Source organism: Anastrepha ludens, chromosome 6 (assembly GCF_028408465.1).
Source record: "Anastrepha ludens isolate Willacy chromosome 6, idAnaLude1.1, whole genome shotgun sequence".
Lineage (NCBI taxonomy): Eukaryota > Metazoa > Arthropoda > Insecta > Diptera > Tephritidae > Anastrepha > Anastrepha ludens.
Window position 1 is genome coordinate 25,822,061 of NC_071502.1, and position 13,995 is coordinate 25,836,055.

The 13,995-nt window shown below is 39.3% G+C and overlaps 2 protein-coding genes across 2 annotated transcripts in view; one reads left to right on the forward strand and one right to left on the reverse strand.

Moving 5' to 3' along the window:
* Positions 1-9,182: 9,182 nt before the first annotated feature.
* LOC128865966 (uncharacterized) overlaps positions 9,183-13,995 on the reverse strand; it is a 36,211-nt gene continuing 31,398 nt past the window's right edge. The window contains exon 23 of the mRNA XM_054106412.1: positions 9,183-9,443. The gene's annotated coding sequence lies outside the window, so the exon portion shown is untranslated. The remainder of the gene's footprint in view (positions 9,444-13,995) is intronic.
* LOC128867757 (uncharacterized) lies at positions 12,845-13,521 on the forward strand. Its single transcript, XM_054109227.1, has 2 exons — positions 12,845-13,062; positions 13,336-13,521. The coding sequence occupies exons 1-2, from the start codon at positions 12,987-12,989 to the stop codon at positions 13,461-13,463; spliced, it is 204 nt and encodes a 67-aa protein (XP_053965202.1). The 5' UTR covers positions 12,845-12,986; the 3' UTR covers positions 13,464-13,521.

Genomic DNA, 13,995 nt, shown 5'->3' on the forward strand with positions numbered 1-13,995 from the left:
AAATTTTAACACGAGCTTCTCAAATATATTTTTTAGTAATTAATCGAAGATGTTTTCTCACCGATAAATATATTATATAAATATTTTTTTATAATATAATAATAATAATAATATAATAGGCCTCAAATTGCCGAAATTTTTGTCAACAATTAATTTTTTTTTCTGAGAAACCACCATTTTGTCAAAAAAATTTATTTTGCTTATTTCTTCGATTAATTGCTAGATTTGACATTACTTTAACGAAATCTGTTTGGTTTTTTAATTTCAGAGGATCCAGTTCAGAGATATAGTGGTCACCGCAAAACGTAAATATTTTTACTAAAATACAGTTAAAAGATAACATAAAAAAAAAAAAATAAATAAATAATTGGCGCGTACACTTCGGTTAGGTGTTTGGCCGAGCTCCTCCTCCTATTTGTGGTGTGCGTCTTGATGTTGTTCTACAAATGGAGGGACCTACAGTTTTAAGCCGACTCCGAACGGCAGATATTTTTATGAGGAGCTTTTTCATGGCAGAAATACACTCGGAGGCTTGCCATTGCCTGCCGAGGGCGACCGCTATTAGAAAAATGTTTTTATTAATTTTGCTTTCACCGAGATTCGAACCAACGACCTCTCTGTGAATTCCGAATGGTAATCACGTACCAACCCATTCGGCTACGGCGGGCAAAATTAAGAAAAACTTTTTTCTAATAGCGGTCGCCCCTCGGCACGCAATGGCAAACCTCCGAGTGCCATGAAAAAGCTCCTCATAAAAATATCTGCCGTTCGGAATTGGCTTGAAACTGTAGGTCCCTCCATTTGTGGAACAACATCAAGACGCACACCACAAATAGGAGGAGGAGCTCGGCCAAACACCCAGAAAGGGTGTACGCGCCAATTATATATACATATATATATATTATATATAAAGGGTGGTTAAATTTCAAGGGCCGATGTTGAATGTGAACCACACCTAAACGTCAAGTTCTTTTCTGCATTTCATTTGATATTTTTCAATTTCAGACTAACTCAATTTGAACCATGGAAAGATACACAATCGAGCAATGCGTTAAAGTTATTCAGGCTTATTATGAAAACAGGCGTTCAAATCAAAATGCATATCGCGCACTTCATCTTCAGTGATGAGGCACATTTTCACCTCAGTGGATTCGTCAATAAGCAGAATTGCCGCATTTGGGCGAATGATAATCTAAAAGTGATTGCCGAAAAACCAATGCACCCACAAAGAGTGACTGTTTGGTGCGGTTTATGGGCCGGCGGCGTCATTGGGCCGTATTTTTTCCAAAATGCGGCCGGTCAGGCAGTTACTACCAATAGTTTTCGCTATCGTGAGATGATAACGAACTTTTTAGGGCCCGAATTAGAAGATATGGATGTGGACGATATGTGGTTTCAACAGGACGGTGCCACTTCTCACCGATATTTTATTCCATACGTAATTCAGCCATACCAATATTATCATAATAAGGAAAAATGACAATAATTTCTTAAAAAAATTGTATTTTATTCAAAATCAACACCGGCCCTTAAAACTTAACCACCTTTTATAATACCCAACAGATGCGCAGATGCGTCGCCCAAAGAAGCCATTTTGAAACAGATCTCCTGTGGAGGTGACTGTATTCTCGAACATACTACTAGCACGAACGCGTGAGGTAAAGCCTCAAGACGAACCCAACCAGACGACAAGTCGATATCTAGCAACAATATTGCAATTTTCCGATGCCCCATTGGTGACAAACCAATGAATGCTATCGATAGCGTATCACTCCAATACAGAATTAATAGAGAAACCTGGACGTAGGTACCTGGTGTGTCTAAAAGGCATAAACACGGCTCCACCTTGATGAAATTGCTTTTAGCAGTCCCAGGGTGGAATCAGCCGAGAGGGGAGGAATGTTATAGGGTTAGTGGGGCATGCCTCACATACTACTGGTGTGACGGCACCTTTGATGATGTCTGACATTTTCGATTTTAACCTCGTCTGCAAAAAAAAAAACAAAAAAATAAAAAAAAGACACATACATTCAAATAATACTTAAATATTCCACACATTTTCATGAATGGTATAGAAATGCGGTTGGGCTTCCCGATATACATACATACATATATTACATACATATTTTGCATTGCTGGAGAAGACACAAAGCCAACACGATTTCTACGGTAGCATCACATTTCAAGCGAATTATGTAGATTTATAGCGTCCGATTATTTTGACGCGCTTGCTTATGTAACATCTTTTTGCTCTTATATTTATTTTATATAATATATTTTATGATCAAATGTACGTAATTTCTCATTCAACTTTCTGATTGCTATGCTACTGAGCCAATCTTTCGCTTTACGTAACAGAAGCCCAGTCTTCATATGTAAATACCGCATTGTGTGCACCAAAGTTGAAACGCGAACCTCAAACGGCGGAATTATAGAACGGCGCAGCTCCAAACTGTCGTTGCTTGGTGCACGTCGCTGCATTTCTAAATAAAACCTCGGATTTCGTATAAAACGCGATATCTTCTTTCTTTTGTTAGGCATTTCTGGAGCCGCTGATGCAAAGCATTTCAACATCTTTCAGTATCTTTTTATTTTCATCACTTGAAGATGACAAAAAAAAAATTGATAAATATACTTATAAATATAAGTGATCCTTTCCGAAGTACTTCCACTCGGTCTAATAGCAATCAAGGGGCATTGTATGAGTGGGAGAACTAATAAATACAAGAATCATGTGTATGCCACAAGCGTATCTGTGGTCTAGGTGCTATGTCGTGGGGACAAATACTTCATTGCGAAGGGAGTGTGAGACCGCGAGCTGTATTATCATGTCAAGGTTGATCGAACACACGATGTTAAGAGAGCTATGCTCCAGAGGTATAGTTGTTGCAAAAATAAAGTACTAGAAGAGTGGCAATAGTGGCTATCATAGTTTCGGCCTACCTACCCACGACTCTTTACAGCCACCTCCTTTGAGGGAGCTAAGAGAAGCAGTCAAGTACGCAGAGTCCAATAATCTGGAGCTAATAGTGGGCTGTGATGCAAATTCACAGAACATTGTATGGGGAAGCAGCAAATTTAACCCCACCCAGAGGTCGCAAGTTACTGGATTTTATCCTGTCATCTGATTTGGTCATTCAAAACATTGGTAACAAACCAACTTTTGTGACCAAAAGGAGACATGAGATGTTTGATTTAACACTTACCAATAGGTCAGTTGGAAATCAAATCGACCGATGGCGAGTTTTGGAAGAGGATTCTCTTTCTGATCATCGTCTTATCGAATTCTGACTGGGAATTGATACAATATTAATACCTTCCGGTAGGAATCCTCGAAATGTGGACTGGGACAGGTAGGGTGAGCTTGTAACAGAGCGATTACCAAACCTGAAAAAACTCAAATCAATGGAAATGATTGAAGATGCTACTGAGAAATTAGAAAGTACTTTAATCAATTGCTTCGAGGAACTTTGCCCACTCAGGCAAAGTAGACAGGGGAAAGCGGTTCCTTGGTGGAACCCTGAACTGTCGAAGCTTCGTGTATGGGTCAGATAACTTCTTAATAAGGCCTTAAAACCCCAATCAGAAGAGGACTGGACCAATCTTCGACTTACACAGAGACAATAAAAAAAAAGTACGGAAAGCCAAACTCGAATCCTATAGAAATTTGTCTGCAGTAACGTCGAAGAATTGAGGGAAACAGCAGGACCTTGAAAGGTCCTTCATCTAGACTCCTCAGTAAGGCTGGGTTCCATTCGAAAACCTGATGGTTCATACACCATTTCCAAATCGGAAAAGTTTAATGCTCTACTCGAAACTCATTTTCCGGTTAGTAGAACACTCTCTGAAGTAGAGAGTAGCAGGAACAATAACGGTAGCGACGGTGGAACCTCTAGGTACAGCTGGTATATTACTAGTCGGATAGTGACGAAATAATCGATAAGCTTATCCTTATCTTCCTTTGAAAACTTTAAGTCACCTGGACCTGACGGATTATATCCAGCAATGCTTAAGAAAGGAGGAGACAGCCTGATTGAGGCCTTGAAAAGGATCTTCTCAGCCTGTCTTGCACTTGGTCAAATACCATCCCAATGGCGACGCGTAAGAGTAGTATTTATTTCGAAACCGGGAAAAGATGACTATTCCCTAGCAAAAAGTTTTAGACCAATTAGTGTGACATCGTTCGTGTTGAAAAGTCTGGAACGAGTGGTGGAGAAACATATTCGAGTGAGGGTGTTACCGAGAAGTCCACTTAGTAGAAATCAACAGGCTTACCGGAGCGGAAAATTATGTGAATCAGCCTTACATACACGATATTGCCAGCAAGATTGAAGCCAAGCTGGAAGCTGACGAGTGCACATTGGGTGTGTTCGCAAACATAATACCACTTTTGACTCAATAGTTCCTCTGCCGAATGACACGGAATCAATCAAACGACTGTAAAATGGATACATTCCATGCTCTCTGAGAGGCTTCTAACCGCTGTTGAGAACAATGATGAACTAATTACCATCAGGGCCAAGTAAGGATGCCCCCAAGGGGGTGTTCTTTCTTCGCTGTTGTGGTGCTTCGTCGTTGAGTCTCTGCTAATCGGAGAAATCTCTAAGAAGGCTTTGCATGAAAGTGCAGAGAATTCTGGATAACATCAATCATCACGAGACAAGGTCTTTCCGTCAATCCGAACAAAATTATCTTAGCCTTTAAACGAGAACACGGAAATTGGATGGACTTAGTGACAATCCTAACAGAGAAATCTTTAAAATGCTGTCTGAGCAGCATCCACTGTGGTTAGGTGCCAGAACTAAAGACGACTTGATACCCACAGTTTCATTTGGAAGGAAATTTGATGTCAGATTTCCATTGCGTGAGCTATGGAGCAATCCAAAATGCATTCACGGAGGTTTGATGGATATTTTTTTACCAATGGATCCAAGAATGAAATAGGGTCTGGAGCGATAGTAGAACGATAGTAATAAGTATCACTATGCTATGGAGGAAATGGCAACTGTTTTCCAAACGGAAGTTTTTACCACCCTGAGAGTAGCCGAATGGATAATCGAGAGGAGATGGAGCGGGAAACAGATTGGAGTTTTCAGTGACAGTCAGGCTTCACTGAAGGCGCTGGAGAACACGAAGCAAACCTCAAAGATTGTTCAAGAATGTAAGAAGAAACTTAATTCTGTCGGAAGACAGAACAGGCTTGTACTTATATGGGTTCCAGGACACTCCGGTGTTCAAGGACTTGAAATTGCCGATAAATTGGCCATCTGCGTATCAGCAGTTCCCCAACAGGCACCAGAGCCAATAATCGGGATCAGTGCTACAGAAATCATGAAGTGGATCAGGGTTTACGTATGCAATTATATAAAAAGCGATGATCCGGCCTAGAACGCTGCAGAGCTGCAAAGTGTTTTGTGACAAGTCCGAACAGAAAACTGTCGAACTTTTTTCTAAAACTTGGTAAAAAGACGTTCGGTTGATGTCGATATTATTACAGGACACCATCCACGCGGTCAGCATATGACCATCATTGGAATATTTTGTTGTTTTTCCTTGTTCACTCCTCTCGGGAGCATAGGGCCTCGATAAGACTCAGTCTTGCGTTGGTTTCGTCAATCTATTTGATTTCTGACAGGGTAGGCGATTAGCCTGCCGCTACCAGTCCGAAATAGTGGGAATGCCCACATGTCGTTGCTTAGGAACAACGCCTTCTTGCTGCTTGGAGCGCCATCTGTGTTAACATTTTTCTGCCAGAAGGAATGCACAGATGGTTGAGGACTTCGCTAAATTTGGTGTGCCTGCGCTATTACCGCGGTTGCCCACTTCCTCTTACTGGCACCACTGATGCAATTGTGTTACTGTGTTTTTTTTTTTTGCGCTATTGTGAGGGAGTAAGGATGGAAAGGATATGTTTCTGGAGTTGAGGAATCAGATTTTGATTTTTATTTTTATTTTTAGAAACAGGGAAAGTAAGTACATTTCCAAAGTGCGAGGACCTTGCCTTACGTGGGGTTCGAAACCTCTGAGATGGCAGGCAGTGAACCTACGTTAGACTACCGAGGCCGCTTGGAATAATAGAGGACCCGGTTTGGCTGTCTTACTTAGAGGAGCCTGGTATCCCTGAGATTTTCTCTGTAGTGCCCTCCATTTGCTAGAGCAAGGCTACTAATTTTGGGTTCCGATGCCAGGAGAATGGGTAATATTCGGTCTCTCAAATTGGAGGATATTTTCAGATTTGCCAAAGAGTCTGGAAAATGCTCACTGGACTAACTATCTAGTGTGGATACTATTTGAAGGGATATTGCGTGAAGGATGGATATTATTTTAAGGAAATCGCAAAAATATCATAACAAGAATGAAAAATTTCATTAACTGAGCCCTTTGCGTTAAGCAGACGAAATTCGCTTACTTTTTGAGGTTAGTACGTCTGGCATCGACGATATCTGCCTTTTAAAGATACATTCCAATATCGACGTCAATTTGATGAAATTTAAAAATAAATTTAAAAGCCACCAAATTTTAATTTTGTGGATTTATGTAATTTAAAAAAATGTGCCTTGATTTACATTTATAATAAGTAGAATCAGAAGGTTACGCTTTAAAATGAACTGCTCATTGTCACGTAATTAATCCCACACTCCCAAAAAATGCATAACTGTTCAGATGCTGTGCACTCAAATAAAAATTGTTGCTTTAAATGCCTGGTCAAACTAAGCTACGTGCAACTGTTATGAATATTGCAAGCAATTATTTGCACAACTAAATCCAATGACAAAGTAAAGTAAGCTACGTTGAGTTATGTATGTCTATGTATCATATATGTTTTTTTGTTGTTGTTAGAGTGATGTAGTATTTCTGTTGAAGTAATCCTAATTAGCGACTAGCGACTAGCGACGTTTTACCACCACTGTTCTCGTGTGTTGTCTTGTTTTTTGTTTTGCTTTTTTTGTGAGTCAGATGTCATTAATTTGCTGTAAGAAAGGCCTATTGAAAGAGCGAGGTCTCGCTCTAGCTAGACCTGAACATTCACATAAATAGTGGAAAATACTTTCTTTCACCGCCTCCGCCTGACAGCTTCTGCAGATGGGATTGAAAGGAAGGCTGCTGCATGCTTTTTTTTTTTTTTTGTTTTAGTTAAGATGTGTAAAACAAAATGTCAGAAACATTATTAAAGGTGCCGTCACACCAATGTATGCTCCCACTAACACTATAACATTCCTCCTCCTCGGCCGATTTCCATCCACGTTAGCATATCTTCAAGGTGGAGCCGCGTTTATGTCAATTGGTCAACAGGTTCCTACGTCCAGATTCCGCTCCTGTTCGCGTATGGAGACTTTACTCCATCGATAGTATTCACTCCTCCCTGCCTTTTCAGGCCATTGTGGAGGATGTGAAACATCGGAAAATCTGCAATAGCCTGATACTCACAAGGTATTGTCTTGTCTTCTGTGTGGTACTGTTGTGAGTGTTTGGCTCAAGCGTCTGTACCTCGCGTCGGTTTGTCTAAAGCAGTTGATCTCCACTGTCCACCTGTTAGCAAAGGTACAAAAACTTACTGATAAACGAATAGACTATATATAAACTGTATTATTATAAGGTTGTTTTTGTTTTTTTTTCTTCCTTTTTCCTCAAAACTGCGCGAATTATGACTTAGCTAGATTGAGTACACTACTTAAGAAATAATTTAGCTGACCTTACTACCTAGTTAATTAAATATTATAATAGTATGTATTGAGTACTTAATCTATCTTTCTGCTTCTACTGTTGCTGTCGCTGTTGTTGCTGCAGTTGCAACTGCTGATGTCGTTTCTGCGCTTTCCTCTCCCAGTCAATGCGGTTGAGCCTCGATACGTCTGTAGCCGCGAATGTGTTTGCGGCGACGCATTTAGTGATGGTCCCAGGTCACATATTCTGGACAAATCTTGTGTGGGATGGCGGGAATTCCGGCCAATTGATATCGGAATTTCGGCTGATTATTCGGTTTTCAAACACAGTAGCCAAAAGTTCGAGTGTAACTTTGGCAGTGTGACAAGTTGCAATGTCCTGTTGAAACCAAATGTCGTCCAAGTCATCCTCTTCAAATTTTGGAAACAACTCGTTGAGCATGTCACGGTAACGTTCGCCATTTACTGTAACCGCGGCTCCTTGCTCATTTTCGAAAAAAAGTGGCCCGATGATGCCGCCAGACCAAAAACCGCACCAAACAGTGACTCGTTGTGGATGCATTTGCTTCTCTACAGTAACGTGTGAATTTTCTGAGCCCCAAACCCGACAATTTTCTTTATTGACGTAACCACCGATGTGAAAATCCGAAAAGAAGAAAAAGACTCACCACTTTGGGAATAGGTTTTCAATATTTCCCAATTTTGTTCAAGCCCATTTCGTCCCATTTCGTAAATGTCAAACCTTTAAGTAAATTATGAACACATTTGACATGTCATTTGTGTTACCATTCTCAAAAAAATAGGTGGTTCAAAAAGCAAACGCTATATGGCCCACCCTGTACAATTTCATGCAAAATTAAGGAAACCAACAGGTTAAGTTTAACAAGTGATTGCATAACATGAGGCCGACTTCTTAATCTAACGGATTTTACAGTGGATGGCGAAAAATTATTGTGATTACACAAACGTGGCCACTTAAATAAAGGGTGGTTAAATTTCAAGGGACGATGTTGAATGTGAACCACACCTAAACGTCAACGACACCGTTGGACTTCTTTCTTTGGAGTTATTTGAAATAAAAGGTGTACGTCGATAAGCCAGCAACAATTCAAGAGCTAACGGAGCTACTAGGATGAGATAATTCGGCACATTAACGGCATAGGACCTCAATTATGTCTCAGCGCCATCGAAAATTTGGACCATCGGATGGAGGTGAGCCGCTGAGGCCGCGGCGGCCATTTGGCCGATATTTTGTTTCATACGTAATTGAGTTATAGGAATATTATCATCATAAAGAGAAATGACAATGATTTCCTAAAAAAATTGTATTTTATTCAAAATCAACACCGGCCCTTGAAACTTAACCACCCTTTATAATGAGCCATAAGCACTACTAAGCTTCTGACCGCCGCGGTATAACTGTGTATGTATGTAATTTTATATGCACGTACGCTACAGTTATCTATTCCATATTTGCATTCCAATTATATTTATTCATATTTATTTTATGAAACAAATGCATGTACAAAGATGAGTGCGTGTACATATGTTTTTTGTTTTTGTTTAAATTCCAAGTGCATTTTTTGTATACGCATTTTTAATTAATTTTACTCCTCCGCAACATTTTTCATTTACTTTGTTTTGGTTTGGTATTTGTGGATGTTTGTATGTGCAGCGCCGTTACGTGCATTCGGTCGGTTGTCTGCTTACACTTTGCTTGGGTATTAAGCCGCATGACGATCTTCAGCTTCATCCTCGGTAGTTAGACTGCGCAATGATCTGGAATAGATTAAATATTTTAAATGCCTTTTGTTCAGGAATAATTACTAATAAATTCCTTAAAGCCGAGTGAACTAGTGGAATTTATTTATACATACATATTTACATGTGCATTAAGTGCAAGTGCGGACAGCTGTTATTATCCAATGTAAACCAAGTTAATATTATTTTTACGTAAAACTGTTTTATGGGCGATCTTTGGCTCCTGGGCTATACATATGTATGTACATACATATATAATTTTGGTATCGCAGATTAGTATGGATTCGATCGTCGCTAAATTACTGCCGCCTGTCACAACGAAAATCGCAGGAGCTTGCTTCATTTTTAAGGGACGAGTAAGGGTTTAAGCGAAAAAAAAACAGTATTTTTGGCAATTTTTTTCTTAAATAGGGATAGAGCAAATTTATTAAAACCTTTTGTACATTATTAAATAAACATTATTTGCTGGCACCTGGTGTAAGGGACAAGCTGACAGAATAATAATCAGCTTAACTTTTTTGCTTCAGAAAGAGTGGCGACTGTTCATTGACAGAACTGAATTTCAAAAAAAGGTAGTTATAAATGAAACAAAAACCGGCGCACATTACATTAATGTAGACACGCTAATGGTAGCTATGCGCATTGAAAGACGTAGTCAAATACTCATTTTTTATAGATCTTTTTTTGGATTTTGTTTTTAAAGAATATATTGGTAGTCGAATTCGTATTTCTAATCAAACTTCAACTCATTTTTTTATATTTATAATGAATTTTTTTAAACCAAATATGTACCATTTTGGTCGACCACCTTTTGCCATTTTTCTTCTAGAGACATTATTCCATCAGTGTAAAACTTTTGTGGTTTCTCGGCGAAAAACTGCGAAAAGTAATTTTCACAGGCTTCTCTTGAAGCCAACTTTACTCCATTAAGGGAGTTCTGCATTGACCGAAACAAATGGCAGTCCGATGGTGCAAGATCAGGGCTATATGGTGGATGCATCAAAACTTCCCAGCCAAGCTCTCCCAATTTTTGCCGAGTCATCAAAGATGTGTGTGGCCTAGCGTTGTCCTGATGGAAGACGATGCCCTTTCTGCTGATCAGTTCTGGCCGTTTTTTTCGATTGCTTGCTTCAATCTCATCAGTTGTTGACAGTAAAGTGTAGAATCAATCGTTCGAGCAGGCTGGAGCAGCTCATAGTGGATGATTCCTTTCCAATCCCACCAAACACACAGCATAACCTTTCGAGGCATCAATCCTGGTTTTGCGACCATTTGTTGAGCTTCACTACCCCGACAGAACCGGTTTCAGTTGTTCCCTTCTCAGACATCGGTGTCTCCTTGACCGTTGTTAAAGGGAAACTACAAAATTTCTTTCTAAAAAAAGCGCAAGACAGATGGAGGTCTGTCTCATTGTGTGCTATTTCGAAAACACTGCGGCCTCAATACGATAAAAACAGGTGATGGGAATCCCCCGCCATTCAATTTCCAAACTCATTGCGGTGATCACTGGTCACTGGGTGATCGGTACTCATGCGGAGATGCTTGGAATTCCGTACAACTCCTATTGCAGAAGCTGTGGGGATCCTGCAGAGAAAGAGACTGCAAATGTCCGGCTCTGGCGGCTAGGCGCTTGAATTCCTTAGCGTGCCCTTTGGGGATGAGTTTAAGAAATTCTCCAGCCTAGATCTCTTTTCTCGCCTCCACTACATCAACAGCACTGTATGGCTGTAGACGGGTTTTCTCTTCCCTAAATCTTTTCACAGGTAGTGGTCCACATTATGGTATCAAAACGACACGTAAGTGCTATTTGAAGTGTACTCTTGCCATCTTACCTACCTACCTACCTAGGGCAAATTAAAGATTTGCATTGACCGCGTGCTCAAATATTTTGGAAATAGTTGACAGCTTTGAAATGGGACTATAGTTTTTATTTCCACTCTTAAAGAAGGGCGTAATGAAAGAGAGCTTCCATGCATCAGTGAAACACCCGACGATAAAGATTTGTTGAAAATAATCATCAGCATCATTTAGAGAGGATGAATTTAACTTAATTAAAGCTTTACTAATATCCTCAGGAGAGAGGCAAAGACCTCCAAAGTTCAGGGCATGAACTAAGTCAGAAGAAAAGTCGGACGGAAGATCAAGTTCTTCGTCAACAAAATTGGATTTAAAAAACTCAGCAAATAAGTTTGCCACTTCACTTGGGCTTCGCGCTTGACTATTTTTGAAAATAATACCAGTGGGAACACTGGTACTACTCCTTCTAGATTTTATGCATTTCCAGGAGATTTTGGGTTTTGCTTTAATGTTTAACTCCATGTTGTTAATATAGCTATTATAGAGAGATTTATTTGAATCGTCAAAATTCTTTAACGTTTGCTTATATTTAACGAAATTCAAATGATTCTTCGTAGATTTAAACTTCTTGAAATCATTATTTTTAAGATTTTTAAGCTTTTTCAAAGCCTTTGAATACCAGAGTAATTAATAAGGCCTTTTCTTTCTGAGCGGAATGTTATCTAAGCAGAGTTTAGACAAAATGGACTTAAAGGCAGAAAAACTACTAGATGTGTGAAGTTCAGCAAATAAATTATCCCAATTAATGTATAGTAATATGTCATTGAAATTGGCAAAATCGCGGTGGGAAAACCGCAACTTTTTTTTCGTGAGGCACCCTAATGCACATATGTAAAGGGTTTTCCAATAACAGGTGTTAAACAGGAGAGATGACTAACGATTTTTTATGACCGGAATTGAATGGTATTGATCTTGACAACGTTTATTTTCAACAAGACGGCACTAGTTGCCACACAAGCAACGAAACCATTGATCTTTTAAGGGGAAAAGTTTCCGGACCTTCTTATCTCACGAAGAGGTGATCTCAATTGGCCACTGAGATCTTGTGATGTAACACCTTGTGACCTGTCTCTTTGGGGCCACGTGAAAGAGAAGGTCACCGCCAACAGCCCAGGGTCGATTCAAGACCTCAAAGATGAAATTCGTGAGGTTATCGAGGACACAGGGCAGCCACTTTGCAATTCGGTTATGGAAAATTTCATGATTGTCCTGTAAGCGTAGTGGTGGTGGTCATTCGCCTGATGTTATTTTCCACTATTAACGACATACCTTCCTCTTTATAATGAAATAAACAGCCGATCATTTAAATTAAAAAATAGCATTTTTCTTTGAATATCAAAATAACACCTCTTATTGGAATACCCTTTACATACATGTAGACATTTTGCATACTTTTATTTATTTATTATTATTATTGATTTCTGCTGCTCTTGTTCATATTATTGTAGCATTTTATAACTAATATTTATTACATGCATATTTCGTATACGCCCCTAAAAATCCGAAATCTTCGATAAAATGAAATCAATAAAAATCATTCCGCAGTAATTGACGGCGGCATTTGCTCTAAAACCCAATCAGTGTTTGAATTTTCGTGCGGCAGATCACACTTTTTGGCGGATATTTGCAATAATAAATACTCGAAATTTATTTCACCAAAATCGTCGGTGGTTATTTGGATTCGCCTAAAAAATAATTTCAAATATGATTTTCTTCCGCACATTGATGATTTTACTCTCATTTGTTGTTGTATGTGGCGTTTATGCCTTACCGGTTGAGGGTTAGTGAATGCCAATGTGTTTATCAATTATTTGTCTCTGGAAAAAAGTATTTAAATATATTTTTTTAATGTTAAACGCGACACAAAACGACTTTCTCACGCAGCTGGCGAATTTTGAGAAACTCTAAAAAAAAAAAATAAAAAATATCCTAAAATAATTTTATCTTCACTGCTTTAGATGTGTAATTATTTATAGAATCATTGCTTGACTCATTCCAAAATATCTTAGTAATTTTTTCAATATTTACGATTTAAATATTTGTGTATTTACAGTTAATATGCTAACTTTTACGGGTGTGTGTGAGTTGAGCGGCGACTGGTGTACTGTAAAATGTCAAACTGCTGGTGGACGTGACGGCTATTGCGACAAAGTAAAAATATGTCATTGCAGGCAATTGTAAAATGTTGATGGGCATGCCAATATTTTGAAATAAATTTGAACACAATTTTTAATGTGAAGCGAAATCTGCGTATTTTACTAAGGAGTGGCTAATATCTGACGTTTTTTGCGCGTCATTTATCTGAAATTTTGGAAGCAGCATTGGCTGTACTCAGTCGAAGAGCTACCAGTTGCGGTCTTAGAGTCAACTCTGACAAAGCAGAGTTGATGCTATTCACCAGGAAATACAAACCTCCGCATTTTAGGATTGCCAGATTAAACAAACAGTTTTTTACGCAGTCGTCGGAAGTCAAGTATTTTGGTGTAATACTTGGCTCCAAGCTCTGGCAGCGAAGTCCGCGACGAGGTTAGTGGCTGCTGGGGTATTCACCTGCAGAACCTTCGGTCACAGCTCAATAGGGAAGTGGAGCTCAGGTTGCACAGACTACATGACTTCGTACTTTAATTGGGAGAGAAGGTTTCGCATTACAATTGAAGAGGAGGGATGGCACAAAGGCATGAAGACTGGCCATTGAACTTTTCACATCTACACA

What these genes read in the sequence shown, in the direction of transcription:
- LOC128867757 (XM_054109227.1), top strand. Translation starts at nt 12,987, where the DNA reads ATGATTTTCTTCCGCACATTGATGATTTTACTCTCATTTGTTGTTGTA. An exon ending in TTATGCCTTACCGGTTGAGG is followed by an intron (nt 13,063 to 13,335) that starts GTTAGTGAATGC and finishes GTGTATTTACAG; the next exon opens with TTAATATGCTAACTTTTACG.